The sequence below is a fragment of the Poecilia mexicana genome, unplaced genomic scaffold (assembly GCF_051168715.1).
Source record: "Poecilia mexicana isolate PSO_F unplaced genomic scaffold, ASM5116871v1 scaffold_5, whole genome shotgun sequence".
In the NCBI taxonomy this organism is placed as follows: domain Eukaryota; kingdom Metazoa; phylum Chordata; class Actinopteri; order Cyprinodontiformes; family Poeciliidae; genus Poecilia; species Poecilia mexicana.
In genome coordinates, this window is record NW_028263374.1 from 25,480,196 (window position 1) to 25,496,627 (window position 16,432).

The window sequence follows — 16,432 nt, forward strand, 5'->3', positions numbered from 1 at the left end:
TGTCTTAATGGAGAATCTTGCATAAATGTCAAGGTCTTTATCCAGCAGCACCTTAAGAGTTAGAAAGATAAGCTCCCTTGTTAGTGGAAGAAATTAAGGCAATTACCTTTTAATTGGCAGCACTGTGCTGTGAGCAGTTTAGCACAGTCAAAGATGTGTTTTCTCACCTTTTACAAACAGCATCTCTTTAATCAAATGTTCAGGGGAGCTGAAGTTACATCAACACAAACCAAATGCTCGAACACAGCGATGGAGGGAGCTGTGCTTAAAAACACCGAACAGCACTTAGCAGTGCACTCAGTGAAGTTGTTGCATTCAGCAAAGCAACTTTTAATGACAATCTGTGGTGTGAAGCTGCTACCATAAATCTCACCCATGTGATGATGTCCATAGCTCAATAGATATGAGATAAAAAAAAAAAGAAAAAGGTAACTGTTTTGGAGAGATTCAAAACAAAAACAACTTCTTTTTTTTTCCGGAGAGCTGCAGCTAAAGGAGTTGCTCTGAACTGAAGATAAATTACGTAATAAAAAGTAATTAAACTCCGGGAGCCTTGGTTTGGCTCACTTTTTTTATTTTGATGCAGCCTACAACTGCTGCAGTACACAACTGTCATCATGACTCAGTGATTATAATCTGCAATGATTACAATCTGTGCTGTGGATTGATAGCAATGGCACAACCCCGCTCTGAGATACTGTTAACATCTGCTGCAGACCTGTTTGAAATATGGAGGAACCGAAATCCTCATAATAAAATTCAGCTGGTGTGCAAGGGTGTATTCTCCTGATGGACATGAATCATTCTTAAATCTCCTATTTCCTCTTTCCAATAAACCCTCCCATTGTCCTTTTCAAACTCATTAGGAGTCCATTTTTGTCTAATTGTATGGCCCATTTGATGCATGACATCAACAAAGCATAACTTTCCAGCTGCTGGCAAGCTACATGACAGACTTGTAAACAAAAAGGCAAAAATCCTTCAGTAGACTACTGTGCTTTACATCCTGCCAAGTAACAATAAGCTAGAGAAATGTATCACATCCATCTCAAGTACGAGATGGATGTGATTCAGCTTATGAGTTTGATTTTATCAGTGTGTGGGAGCTAACAAATGTTTAACAGTTGGTAAGACATTAGAGGAGATGGTGTATAAACCACCCAACTGATCTACATATGGGTAAGCATACCTTCAAAAAAAACATTTAGCTACTCGTATGATAGCCGTTTTGATATATGACTCATTTATATGAAACTTAGTTTATTTTAAATATAGTTAACACATTTAAATAATATCAAATTACATAATAATTTGATTTACAAAACAATAAGCAATGTTGAAATGATACAAAAGGGGACCCTTGACCCTCGCTCAGTGCTCATTCAATATAGTCCTGAAAAACAGCAACCTTAAAAAAACAATACATCTTAAAAATCCCCATGCGAGTGTTCTTATGACTTTTTGGAACAGTAGCTTCCTCTTGCCATTAGCAGTTTGCTAGAGGTCACTGTAGCAAACTGCACAACTTTGTGTCCTGTCAACAGATTCTGTCACCTGAGCTGTGGCTCTCTGCTGCTCTTCAACTATCACTATGGACTTCCTGGATGCTTCTCTGATCAACGCTCCCCTTTCTGTGCCTTAGTTGTACTCTAATGAATTATTTGAATTTTAAAGGCATTTAGTTTCACTGCATTGTATTTAGGGATATCAAATCAAATGCATACACCCTTTTTCAGATTTTGAAACCCATTATTGGTCTATTGCATAAAATCTCAAAATTGCCCAAAGTCTATGGCTGGAATGTGTCAAAATGTAAAATAAAAACAGGTTGTAAGGCCTGAATAGTTTTGTAGAACTATGTACTATTAAACATAAAGCCTAGTAGGTTTGAAGAGTTGAACTGACCTGAGTTATTCCCTTTTCTGCAACATCTAGTAAATACAAACACTTTTTTCCTTTGTTAGACAGTGCACACTATGTGGATGATAATTTGAGTAATTTCTGTATTGGACATTTATGTTGTCGACTGCTGACAGAAATTTCTTCGACATCCCTGAAAAGACATGATGCCATCCACAGTTGTTTATGATGATGGCAATTTACATCCAAATGGCACATTTTCATAAAATACATTTAATGACACTTGCAAATTGCATATTACTTAAACATCAGTTGAATTTCCCATGCTAACAGTGCAAAAGAATATAAATAGCATCGGATTAATCCAGTGCTGTGAATTCACGTGAAGATCGAGATTTCAGAGGTTTGTAATTTACATGACCAGCTGGCATCACACACATTCCTCTGCTCCCTCTCTCCATCCATCTGTTTCTGCACCTGCACAGGCTTTCCATGCTGGTAGACTACCTGCTGAGTAAGGAATATTACTAGCTCCTCTCTCTCCTTTTTCTAACAACACATTGCAAAAAGGTCCAGTCATTAGAGTACAAAGTTTTTCAAACATACATTCATTTTTGCTCAAGTGGAAATTTCATTACCTACCCAGAAAAGTTTTCTTGAGATAAAAGGTTAGTCGCTTTAAGGTCTTACAATGGAAAATGGAAAACTTTCTTATCCACTTTTGCAGTAGCTACACCTAGGTCATCAACTGATCATTGCAACAAAGCCTATTTTAGATTACAATTAGATGTATTATCCCTAAAGGAACTGACAAAGCATTTAGTAGATGGACAACTTAAAGTCTAAATCCTGTCCTTCTTTTGCTTAGTTGAACAGTGACAATGGATATCACTTCATTTTATTTTTGCTCAGAAACTTCCTCAGTAAATTCTTAGCTAATTAAAAATACAAAAAAATATGAATTTAGATAACTCAGTCGTTTCTTAGATGACTGAGAAATAGATATCTCAGTCGTCTGAGATAAAAAAACATCAGACAACTGGAAATGTATTACTTATAACAACAAAAATGCAGTCAGCAAAAGAAAGTGTTTCCAGGAGCCTGACCTGACTTTCATTACAGCCTATAACAATTATTTAATAAGCAATAAAAACGTTTGCATTTTGTTGTGCAAATGAACACTTCAAATTTTACTTTTTATCCACAAGAAATGCCCTTCCTATGGTCCCTTCAAAATCTCTATGTAAGACTGTCGGCAGGATCTTGAATTCATTCCTGATTAATTGTAAGGGTATTAATGATCCTGTCAAGCTGCTTGTATCACAACGGAGCTTACAATGAATTTCTGACAACTTCATGATTTTTAAAATAAATGGCAGTTCTCCATAATACATCATATAGCCAGCTAAGGATTACTTTTATGAGCTAGACCCACACAAGCCTCAAGTCTGAATCTGGTTAAAAGAATTTTAGTTGATAACCTGCTGGTATCTGTTAAAAGACTTTCTTATGTGAAGTATGCTGGCTAATTTTGGCTTCTTTTTCCGCCAGACATCGCTGCATGTGTCCTAAGTACCAGTTTCTTGCTGTGTTCAAGAGGACCTTGTCTGAATCCACTGTAGGGGACCACCCAAGCCTCCAAAAGACCTGCTTTAGTCCCAGCAGCCTCCAAGTCTCAGGACAATCTCCGGTCAAGGCAACATAGTTTTGTGGCAAGATTATCAAACCCACCCACTCTTAATAAGACAAGTTGGGAATGCCAGTGCAGTGATACAGGTTGGTTCCTGTGAGTAAAACAACAGCTCATTTCAGACTAATTAAAGCACTTCTTCTCAGGGTAGGGAAAAAAATAGCATGATATTATGTTTTTTTTCTGGTTACATCACAAGACATCACAATTAAAATACTCATTAGTTAAACAGAAATTTTATTTTGCTTTGGTACAGTGAAGCGAGAAGTAAGCAGCATCAAGGTGACCAGGACAAAATAAAGCAGGATGCAGCATCGATGTAAAAATTGTGATGACTTCATCTAATTTTAAGATGGCCACATAAAAATAGATGGCATTGACAAATACAACACTGCAAGAAAACATTTGCAGCTACTGAAGCATAAAACCCAATTCTGTTATGTGTTAATTTTAAAGAGAGATGACTCACCATGTGGTTCTGGTCCTGGAGAAGCTCTGGTCAACTCTAGACAGAAAGAAAGACATTTTAAATTTTACTTATAATTAAATACCTCCTAGTTGTATTACACATTCTGTAGGAAAACTCAAGTGTAATAGAGCAAAAGCACTAAAAAAGGAAGCTTTTTGCAAATGTATCAATCAAATCTGAGCATTTGAAGATAAGGATTCATTTTTGCCCCACACAATTTTGCATAAATCATGATAATTTTAAAGCCAGTATATTTTTTTTACCAGTAGATTGCAATACATGTTGTACACTAGGAACGTGACACGAAGCCAGAGGAATACGCTTTCCATATATCCTATTTCCTCTCTCCACCACGCCTTTGCCTGCCAGCTACAGGCTCAGCAGAGCCAGAGTGGGACTGTTTCAAACACGGTAAGTGGTGCCTGGCAGCTGCAGGGAGACAGACTGTCGGAGTGTAGATATGATTAAATGGAAGGACATGCAGCAGTTTTAATCGAAATATCATCAAGATTAGAGAATAAAAGTAGAGCATGCATGAAAATGTAATCTATATCTCAAATAATCTGAGAGATACGGAGGAATTAATTACAGAAATCGTGCAACATTATGTTGTGAGATAAACTGATATGTGCAATGAATAAAAGAAATATTAAAATTCAAAGTGAGAAATAAAGTCAATATAAGAGGATCCCAGAGTATTTTTCCTCCACAACACTTGCTCAACAGGTCTGTATTTTGGAGGGATGTCCCTCTCTTACAATAATGCCTCCTCTGGTAGAACTGATCTTTAAAGCTGCACAAAAACAGACACTGGCTGTGGATAATTAATCTACAAATAATCACTGCCACTGCCATCCTCCCCAGGGGTAACAATTCAAATAATTACAAAGCTCATGCAGAGTCGATGCTCACAAAGGCATTCAAGCCATTTATTGACAAAGTAGTAAAATGAAAATACCATCCAGATAATTAGTGCAACTCTCCAGACCGTCTTGTTTTAGTCTTGTCCACATAGACTGCTTTTGTTTGCTTCCTGAATAACAAAAATCTTTTAAAAAATGTGACACATGCTTAGCAGAATACCAATCATTGATGTTAGCTAGGAATATTTTGATATTTATTTTTGAAACAGGCAATACTGCTTTCTGAAATTCACCTTCCTAAAAGCTCATTGGAAAGTAATTTCTGTCAATGCTGACTGGTTACATCACACACAGAAGAGATGTGTCTACAACATCTCTTTGTTTCCAAATTTGAATGTTGCATTTGTTTTACTTGAGAAATCCCAAGATTTATTCCCCAAAGATAATATTTCTGAGCACCAGAAACAGATTCTCTAAGGTTTGCTCCTGTCTCCACCCTTTATCCATTACAGACGTTACGACATGTGCACGGAGCAGATCCTGCCACCCAGAACACCTGCAGATGTTTCTCTTTGGTCATAATAATCTTAAGAAAAATTAAAAAAAAGTGTTTTTAAGATCACTGTCAAACAAAAACACACTTGCTGTGACATTATGTTGCCTGGAGGACAAAAATGAGCTTAAACATGTATAGTAAATGTGCCTGCTGGCAGGAATAATTACTATCTTTGACTGCAGCGGTCTCCTGCCATTTTACATACTTATGCACCAAAACAGCTGACAGAAATGGTCCAAATGGTCCTCAGCATGTCATAATGAGCTGTAGAGGCTGGCTAGCAAACTATCATTTGATTCAGGTGTGTTGATCCAGGGAAGGAACTAAAACCTGCAGGATGCGAGCCGTTAAGGACTGTCTTTAGACACCTCTGCATTAGAGCTATTTAGGCTAAATTCCTTGAATAATTTGTTACTTAGCTGAACTTGTTGTATGGAGAGGTGTTGGTTGCTTTCTTGGACAATTTGTGCTAGCTTTCCAGTCCTGATGGGCAGGACTAATCAGCCCAACTGGGAGCATCTGTCAGACACCATCAGGAGTGTTTAATTTAAAACAGCTAATACACTTTGCCCTGCTGCTTTGTTTTCACCTGTTTCTGCTGGCATCATATGTGTTTGTCACATTGTAGGGGTAGCTGCCAGATTTGCTATGTGTTGCATAAATGACAATTAGAAAAAGCAAACAAAAATCCTCTTTTTGTCTGTATTAGGCTGAGAACATGCCACAAATCTTTGGCATTGACACATCTCTGCCAAAATAGGCAAATGAAAGCAGCTGAAATTACAACAGTGGGAGCATCTCAATAATATTAAAACATTTATTTTACCAATTTGATTAAATAAGAAAATCCTACTATAGAGGGTGAGACACGTCAAGCCTTAAAGTTTACTCTTTACAATATCAGTATAGAAATAATTCAGCTCACGCGGAATAGGAAAAGCACTACTCAACTGTTGGAATGTGGCCAGAATGTAATCAACCATTTCCAATATCAGATTGTGGTCCATTTCAAATGGAGCAGTTTACATATTCAGAACTTTACTTTCACTGCAACACATAACAAATTTCTACTTTAACCCTAAACTGGAACGGATCTCACTTCATTGCTTTCTCACTCTGGTTCTTATCGCACACTGCTCCCGCAGAACGTGTGGCAACTGTTTTAAGTAATAAGTTCATTTGAATCAGGTGTGCAAAAGTGTCTCAAAGCATGCAGAACATGTTGGACCCGAGGAAAAAAAATTGAATTATTGAAGCTTGTAGTTTTAAGTTTGAGTTTATGCTTTGCCAGACTGTAGAAAAAAAAAAATCAAGCTTGTGTTGCTTCCATGGTCCAGTCATTAAATTATGAGAAATTCTAAAGATTTTACATATTTAGATGTTTGTTGTTAAAATTTTGCACATTTTATATGATTAGTTTGAAAATATTAGATGTATTATATGTGTTTTGTAAAGTCTTAGATAATGAAATGGTAGAATCCCACAGTTTGTCTCAAATGAAATGTTATTTTATTGAACTTTTCAGTGCGTTTCAAACACTATATCAACCTTAACCCAGTTTTCTGACTAATATCTATTTGATTTGAAAACAGCCCTGTCAGGAGCTGCTGAGGGCTGTTTTTTTTTTTACTGTTTGTTGCACCTTGTTATCAGTGGAAATATTAGTTTGCCAGTCAGCATTAGGTGTGCTGTTTGTCCCCCCTGCTGACACAGACAGCACTCTGTTTTGATGTTAACAGTCAGGATTGAGAAATAGGCCACAGCATAAACAACCACACCTCCCTTTGCTAATGGATGACATGACACTTCCAAAATGTGACACAGCATGAACCGTAACAAACAACATTTCGCAACTAATTGCATTGACAAACAAGTGTTTCCAAAAGTTTTAATTAGAAAGGAAAGTCATGAAAATACATTAACTTTACTGCAAAGCCTAATATATTGCTTTTGATTTGGACTGCAATGTACTGATATGGTATTGCACAGCTGAAACTAACCCTGAATCGCCACATTTTTATTCTCTATCTCTAGTATCAAGCAGTTGATAAAAAATATATATGTGTATATATATATATATCTATTCAGTTCTGTCAAAATGGATGAAAATTTTTTTTGTCAGTTTTTCAACCACACTAGCAAGCTTTTCCAGTTTAAACATTTACAGAGATTGAAGCAAAATACATTTCCCTCAACGACATTGCATTTTTTGTAGCCATAAAACTTTGCGGAATATTTAAACTAGAGTGAAATCTAAGAAAAGTGGTAAGCAAACCCTGTGGGGGAAAGGCTGATTCTGAGACATGCGATATGGGACATTGCATATGAAAAATGTCAAAATTGTATGCTTTTTAAAAATATGCGATTAGATGAGTACATACAAGTTATATAATCTTGATCTAATAAGAACTGCAAGGGAGCAACAATAATGTTTGTATAGTATTGTAGGCTACACCTTAAACACTGCTTTGTTGAGTAACATGGGAAAAAGAAATGAGGCAAGATATCAGAAAGGGAATGTGCATCTACAAAAATCTTGTTTATCCTAGACTATAATTTCCTGCTTGAAGGTGACATATAAACACCACATGGATGTCCAGTCATTCTACCATTGAGGAAAGAAATAAGTCCCAGAGATGAATGTGGTTCATTGAGTATGAGCTCCAGAAATAAACAAAAGATCTTGTGAAGATGGTGACAGAATCTCATAAGAAAGTGTAATTTTCCATATTAAAACAGCATGGCCGAAAGGCTCGACAGTGAGGAAGAAGCTATTACTCCAAAAGAAACATAAAAAGTCAGATTACAATTTGAAAATGCCCTCAGACAAAAGCTTTTGGTTTCAGACATATCTTTTAGTCTGATGAAACATTTCTTTTACATTTAGGAGAACAGGGAGGAAAGCTTGAAAGCCTGTGAACACTACCCCAATCGTGAAGTACAGGGGTGGCAGCATCATGTTGCATGAGTATTTTGCTGTGGAAAATGGATGGGATGATGAGGAAGGGACATTGTGAGGAAATATTCAAGCTACAATTTAATACATCAGCAAGGAAGGTAAAACTTAAGTGAAAACTCGCTTTCCAATGTACCATGTCCTTAAGCATTCTGCTAGAGGGCTTAAAGGCCTCAGAGGAAATGTTTTGAAGTGGCCATCACAATGTCATAACTTAAATACCATAGATGATAAGAGGGCAGAGTTGAACAGGTGTGTATGTGTGTAAACAGAACCACCATCAAACATGAAAAAGTTACATCACTTCTTCCAGAAGAAACAGGTCAAAATTTCAGCAAATTATATGAAGCTTGTGGAAGGAAACCAAAGTATTTAATCAACAATCTTACTTTTCACTGCTGTTACATAGATGCTCTTTAACTAGAACTCAGTAAATGTGTTTTCTTCAACCAGTCATCTCCAAATCAGCCTTAAATCTAAGGCTGCCTTCTGGTTCAGCTCTGTTTTTGCTTTCTTTTGTTGTGCATTTTCTGTTTTCAGGGCTGCTTGCTTTCAGTCTGTGTTTGTGTTGCTGTGACATTGTCCTTGGTCTACTGCTGTGCTTTCCTTTTGCAATATCCCCACTGTGTTTGCTGGATTTTCACTAAATTTTAGTTACAACTGAGTGGGAGCCACCTGTAAGTTATGCCCCACCTGTTGGATTGTTGCTAAGTGAGTTTGCAATCCTTTTTTGTTAATGCAAAAATTGTGCAAAATTAGACAACTGACTTCTACAGGGGCAACTCTGAATTGTTGTTGCCATGGTAGCTCCTAGGCATGCTAGGTTTTTGTCAGGTAAATTAATTGTAGTCATTAAAAAGAAGAAGCTTAAATGCAAACAATCAGAATCATACAAGAAACTGTGAAAAAAATCATATTTGATCTTTTAACATTTTGTTCTGCTCTAACTAGTTTAACAGTTCAAAAGAAAAAAAATCTACTGATTGCTATTGGAATATTTGAGTATTGTTAATCATTACTTATAGCATCACAATAAGTTCTGAAGATTGAGCTATGATCCTAAATTCTAATTCCAATATATCAAAAGATGGTCAAATAGAAAACACAAACATACAAACTATTTAGCAACAAGTTGTGTATCTTTCTGCATGTTTGCTTTGCTTTCTACAAACTTGCTTCTTTTACAATGGTAAAGAGAAATCTTCCAGTGATCAAATCCATTCAATTATTGCATCATTATTAAAATACATATAACAATCTGTATTATGTCCAATTTAGAAAAAAACATAAGATGTATTTTTTTTATGTGCAATTCTTAGAATTCTAGAAAAAATCTCCAGGTGCTTACACGTCACACTTTCAAAATAAAGTGGAGACTCAGCTTGCACAAGAAAGGAAAAACTCTGGCACAACTCTGAACATAAAACGTCTTTCTGTTACACTCACATTCTCTGCTGATAGAGTACGAATGTAATTTTATCCCACTTGACATCGTAGGGTGATCTGGGCTGAGCACATCAAATGCTAAGTGACTAAAGTAAATATCAGTGGGGAGAGCAATGATATTGGGTTGCAGTGGTGCAAAAGGTGTTGGGGAGATGACATTTATTAATGCCACAAGAAATGTGTCTGAAAATTCAAAACAGTCTCTGCAGAAATGACTCCAGCCCTCCAGGAGTTTTACTAAATATAGCAGGTTCAGCCATCTCTAGTCAACTAAAATCACGCTGCTCAGATTGCACAGATCTCTAGGAAGAAAGTTAAAAACTAATTCTCACTCATATGTTGCCTGATTTTAAAATGCTTTTTTTTTAAAGGAAGAATTAAGACTAAAAAATGTTTAACTGCAAATTATAGTTATCAGGTTTCATTAAATCTCATACCTCTGATATTGCTCTTCTTAGCGTCTCAGATGAGATTTTGATGCATAGTGTGACAGAAAATTGTACTGTTGTACTTATGGTGGATTAATCCTTCGTCTTTGGTAAGGTCAACTTTTGGTTCATAACCAACAGACGAAGGGATTGATTAGTCATTTGGGATCTGGTCTGAAATGGTTTACTTCACATTTATTTGACTAATCCTATTTTGAAGCTCTGCCAAATTACAGGTTGTTCACTCCACTATGGGGTACCTCCAGTTTCACTATTGGGACTCCTATTGTTTTCAATGTCTACCATGCCTTTTGGCCACATTTTGATGTATATTTCCTTATCATTGCAATGAAGAAAACGTAGAATTTAATTTAAGCCCCACCAAGTTTTTAGGTTGCTTCATGAAAAAAAAGCTGGATGACTGACAGCTTTCTTCTATGACACATGAAAAGACTAAAATCTTTGTGTGTGCTCCAAACAAGACAAATTATCTTGTCTTGGAAACTCTTAGTCCTTTAGCCATCCATGATAAATCCACAATCGGGATCCTTGGGATATATTTTGACCAAGGTCTTACATTATATACATATGTGTAGAATGTATTTACTGTATAAAAAGAGAGTAAAGTAACCCAAAGGTAGATGTCGAACTTCTGTAATGGTAAGCACAGAGAATCTTATCTGATTATATACATAACCTGGAAAGAAAATTCATGACTCCATTATCTTCTTTTTTCTCTGTATGTCTTTTAATAAAGAAGATAAGAGTGAAGCAACAGAAAACCTTTCTGAAATATTCTTAGACCCAGCTGTTATCTTGGCTACTTCCAGTATGTCCCTGAGTTTTTTAAGCCTAAAAAAAGAGCTGCCCAAAGCAGAAATGAGCAACCTCTGCTCTTTCCAATATGTACAGTTCTGCACCCCATCTCCTTTAGTAATTATACGGCTGCCTAGAACTGCCAGGTGGGTTTGCTTCAGAAGCAATCAGAAACAGAGATGATTTAAAACCTTTACTTATGTTTAAATGTATTATTTAGGCCAAAACCTAAACATCAAAGTTAGGAAACAACACATCTTGGAAAAACAGTGAAATAAAAAAAAAGAATAGAAAACATGCATCAACAAGAAGGGTCCTTACACTACCACACCAAGCTCCTTAACACAATCATAAGGTGGTAGCAACACCTGCAAGGGTAACTGTAATAGAGCAGTGAGATGTGTGTACAGCTTATGATCTCACATGGGTGAACTCTTCCTTTTGTCTTGAGGCTGAAAGCTGACTCACCGTTACAAAACCTTTAAAACACAGTCTTTTTTTAATCTACAAAAGATTAAAATTACAAGCACAAACAAATATGTACACCGCTACTAGTATTGCTTAACAAACACTGCAGAAACCACACATTTTTTTGTAGACATCAACGAACCTTCAACACGACACTGTGTGGTTATTTATTCACCTTTATCAGAAACTGTAGAGTTAATTTAAATTGATTGGTTTCTTGGCACAGGCTTGACTTTCAATCACAGCCCATGAATTTTCATTGGGCTCTTCCAGATGTCTAATGTAATGAAAGTCTGCTTTACCCATTCTAAAACCAGTTTGAAGCATCTTTGGGATCATTATCCTATTGGAAGGGTAACTTTTTTTCCTGGTTATGTACATAATCAAAATCCAAGATAAAAACTGAGCTATCTGGTCATAAGTATGTATGTGGAGCACTGCTAAAAACAGTGCACCTACTGTTGAGCATTGTGTTTCTTAGTCCTGCACCAGTTCATTCAAATATCTTGTTATATTAAATATTTAAAATTATTCTCCATTTATTAAGTTTATCTTGTGCAACTGCCTAGATTTTCCTTGCTGAGATGGTCGTGTGTTTCGCCAGGTAAAGCTATTGTAGTTTAAGCATTTTCTATTTGCGCTAACTGTAATGGACAGAGACGGGACAATATGAGCAGAAAACCTGTGGGGAAAGTCCCAATACATTATAAATGTAGCGCTAAATAAAGAAAAAAACTGAAGCAAAGAAAGCAAGCCGAATTATTTTACCATAACATCATGATGCAACTATAACTCTGCAGATGGATACATTTCTGAGTAGTAAAACAGTTTTACCTACAGATATAATCAAGCTTCAGTCAGATAAATCACCCAGATAGAACAGTAGGAGCTCATCATCTCTACGCACAGATTTTCAACAACCTTGAGGCTGAAAGTAAGCGCAATTGTGATGATGGTGAGATATCTCTATAAAGGAATCATGTATTTGTGGATGACCACATTTCCAGCTTTGAATATCTAGCAGGAGCTGATCTGAACATTGATGAAAAAAGACAAAAACCTTGTACAATCTTTAAGGACACTTTTGCACATGGATATGATAACCACCTCTGAATTCATCAACTCTGCATCCAATCAACAGCTAGACTAGTTTTTGGGATGAATAAGTTGGGTTAATATTAAGTTTTTAAACTTGTCTGTACTGTATAAATTAAGTAAAATCCACAACTGAATTGAAACGTGTCCATCCATTTCTTTGTTTGCTGTCCAGTGGCTTCTATCAACAACAGAACTGGCAGATAAAGGACGCAATTTTCAGCTGTTGTTTTGTACATCCGTTCTCCTTGCTCCAACAACTTCGTCTTCCAACAGAAATTAGAATTCAATTTCACACGGAAATTATCCTGCCACCAAATAACATCTCCAAAGACAGTGTCACAAGTCTGAAGCTTCAAGCCTGAGCTCAACTCATTTCTGTTTGACAATTATTTTCCGGTTATTCATTAAGCAATTATTTCCTCACAGGGACTCATTTTCAGCAACAGAGCTTTTAGCAGCAAAGGAAAATTATCTCCTATGTGGAAGCAAAATAAATCTCCAAGATATATTAAAATGCAAAGTAGAAAAGTTTTTTTTTTTTCTTACAATAAACAAGCTCATTTGTACCTGACAGTTGCTTACAATTAAATGATCTGGCTATCTGCTGCATTGATGCAGTCACAAGATATTTTCAACTTAGATCTCAATGGAAACATTCTTTAGTGTGGAAGCTGTTACTGCAAGAGGAAAACACAAAATAAACTATAGTCTATCAGTAAGGTGTTTAAAAATGAAGCCAGAAAAAACAGACGCAACCCAGTATTTTAAAAGGAAATTATCTCATGTCAAGGCATGACTTCTGGCAAAGGAAGGATGAACATATTAAACCAAACTTGCCTTGATTTATATTTTAGAGCTTTCAACCTGCCTTTCTTGGAGCATTCTGGATTTAAAAATGTTAGAAGATCTTTGGAAATCTCTGAGTTAAGGATCCAAATCCAAAGATGAGACAATCAAGTCATCTTAAAATGTCAACTCTGATGCTGAAACTCTGTTGTATGGTGGCTGCTGCTCTGCCACACACATACATAGGATATGATGTCTCATCTGCCACTAATAATTAATGTCCTCATTGTACAAAGGTCAATAAAAACATCATAAAGGTCGTCCGTATATCCTCCTACATTATAGCTCTTAAAGAGGAATCTGAATAATCTAAAATCAGAATCGGCAGCTTTATAAAAACAGAAGATTGAAAACTTTAAAGAAAATTCAAATTGGTGAGATAAAAAAACAGCTCCAAATGCTGTAAAACAATTAATTTTATATAACTGCAGCAACGCTAGAACAAATTATAGCATCTGATGTTTTTAATTAAAATTTTTCTTCCAATTTTCTTTCAACATTATTAAGGTTTGTGAGCATTCACTTCACTCAGTGTTGGCTCCGGTACTGGACCTTATTAGTTTCTTGTGTTGGAACTGAACTATATACTGGGAAGAGTAAGACTTGTATGCAAGTCATTAGTCCCAGAATGCACTGCACTAACCCACTTTAATTTTCTAGGAGGAATACAAATGTTATGGTCTGATCACATGACATGGTTAACAAAGGCCTGATTGCCTAGAACGCCGACTTTACCTCAGGGAACTGCAAAGGTGAGACAGACAAGGAGAGGGAAGGGAGGACGACATCTTCAAAAATAAAACTGGACCCATGTAAATATTCAATCATTTAGGTAACCAGCGGCTGCAATCCAGCTAAGGAATAAGCCTTAAAACCTGGTAAAAATAATACTAATACCTACCTATTTGTTGTTTTACTCCAACTATTGGTTGGAGTAAAACAAGTAATTTCTTTTATAGGTCTGAAAATGCATTAATAACTTGCTGAGTGAAAAGAAGATTTTGCATCTGATCTAATAATAATTCCAACATTAAAATATGTTTTACATTCAGAGCTACAGATTCTGGACATTTTAGTGGAGAGAAATTATGTCCTCAAAGTTTTTGTTTCCAATCCTTAAAATACATTTCTGCTTTTCTTAGGCCTGCAGAATTAGGAAAACTTTCAACTTGACCCCGGCTCCAAAAACATCAAACTGATTCTCACGGGTGTTCTCTTCACAGCCTAGAACTCATTTGGTATTAAATGTACTATCAGCAATAGTACATTTAATACCATATGAATTCTTGTACACTGCTTAGAAACCAAATTACTCGTCTCTAAGTCACTGAGAGTGACTCAACTTTGATGGCCATCTTTTCTGTGTTAAATGGCACAAATTGAACACTTCAAGACCCCCTTTGTCATCATGTTATTTGTTAAATAGAATTGATTTAATCTACGTAGCTTTTGATTTCACAAGTTCAAAAAAATCCAGTGGAAAAGCCGTTAAAACTGCCAATTCATTGCTTAAATTTACAAGACATTTTATTATTCATGAAAGCAGCCAAGTCTTTTCAATACTTAAAAAAAAATTCTGTACAGGTCACAGTGACCGAGGAAACAAACTGCCTTCCTAATGAGGTATCTGAAGAATTCCTCTCAAATCATCCTTTGTTGGATTTGCACATAAATAAAACTCATCTAATTAGTTTAGCACAGTGTTTCGCTATGAATGGTTAAAGCTGTTAATTAGAAGGACCCGTTGCTGACTGTGAATGACCTTGTTATCTGACTCTGCGGTTGCTGAGCAGGTGCAGAACAGCTCCCTGAGCAGTCGTCTTACACCTTCCCCTCAGTTCTCCTGAGATGGCAATCAGACACAACAGGTTCTCTATTGTGTCACACACTAGTGCCGTTGTAGAGCGAAGCAAATGGTAAAACACCCCAAATCAAATGGCCATTACACAGATTAGGCCTGTATTATCTTACCCTCCATAAGCTCCAAACGTAAAACTCCTTTTCCTCTGAGGCATCCTGCTGAGCGGCTGATGAGGCTTCACAGAGGATATCAGCGCAGATCAGCCCATGGAGCCACGGAAAGTCAGTCAAACCTGTTTGTTTCTCTCTGCTTAACCTCATTTCCCAACACCTTTAACTTTCACCTCCCCTCTCCGTCTTTGATTCAGCCCCTACTATGTGGGCGTGTGTTTCTTTTTTTCTCTATGTGTATTTTGTGTGCACTCTTGCCAAACCCACCCTTTTTGCAGTTTCCATCTCTGGCCGACTAAAGATGTGGCGAGTGTCCTGGAAACACAAATAATGATTTCTTGAAATCAGTTCAACTGTTTACCTTTTTACTTCTGCCAGGAAGAGGGTACAAAATTGATATTTCCTCTGCTTTTCAATTTTATCAAGCAATTGCTCCGGTGTGAATGAAAAGTGCTCTCTGTCCATGAGTGTTCCTGGAGGAAAATAGAAAGATGGCCATGCAAGCAGCACAAATGCACTTTTAGGTTAAAGACAGGGTTTGTCGGATTTTCTGAGGCTGAAATTTATTTTTATTTTCTTTGTTGAAGAGCTTCCAATTAATTGCTATATTTACACGTTTTAGAAAGAGTTTCACTACGGGTAATATTTGGGAGGGAGACATTGCTTTGCTCAATCTGAGAGAGAAAGTGTATAATTATAATTTCCCACTGATGAACTGGAATGATTCACGTTAGAAAAAAGAAAAAAAAATCACATAATTTCAGAGATTAACTATGAACCACAGCCTTTGTACACTTTTTTTAATATTTACTTTTGTTTTTGCTGACACAACTAGCCTTTATTTACAAACTTCCTCGAGAGGAGGGTAGAGAGAGGTCAGGTCAGGGTCAGCTGAGCTTACTGCAACAAAGACCTACAGATCTCTGCAGATTGTACACTGGCTTGACCAGTTGAGTTACCCTTGA

The 16,432-nt window shown here is 36.5% G+C and overlaps 1 protein-coding gene across 4 annotated transcripts in view; it reads right to left on the reverse strand.

The window, feature by feature from the left end:
* The window catches only part of rap1gapb (RAP1 GTPase activating protein b), an 85,161-nt gene extending 69,515 nt beyond the window's left edge, over positions 1-15,646 (reverse strand). The window contains exons 1-2 of one of the 4 annotated variants that reach the window (XM_088005792.1): positions 15,468-15,646; positions 4,020-4,055 (exon numbers count right to left, since the gene is read on the reverse strand). In XM_088005792.1, the coding sequence (XP_087861918.1) occupies positions 4,020-4,055; positions 15,468-15,511 (80 nt within the window). In that variant the 5' untranslated portion in view covers positions 15,512-15,646. The remainder of the gene's footprint in view (positions 1-4,019; positions 4,056-15,467) is intronic. The other 3 variants (XM_088005795.1, XM_088005793.1, XM_088005794.1) reach the window with 3 other exon arrangements.
* Positions 15,647-16,432: the final 786 nt, after the last annotated feature.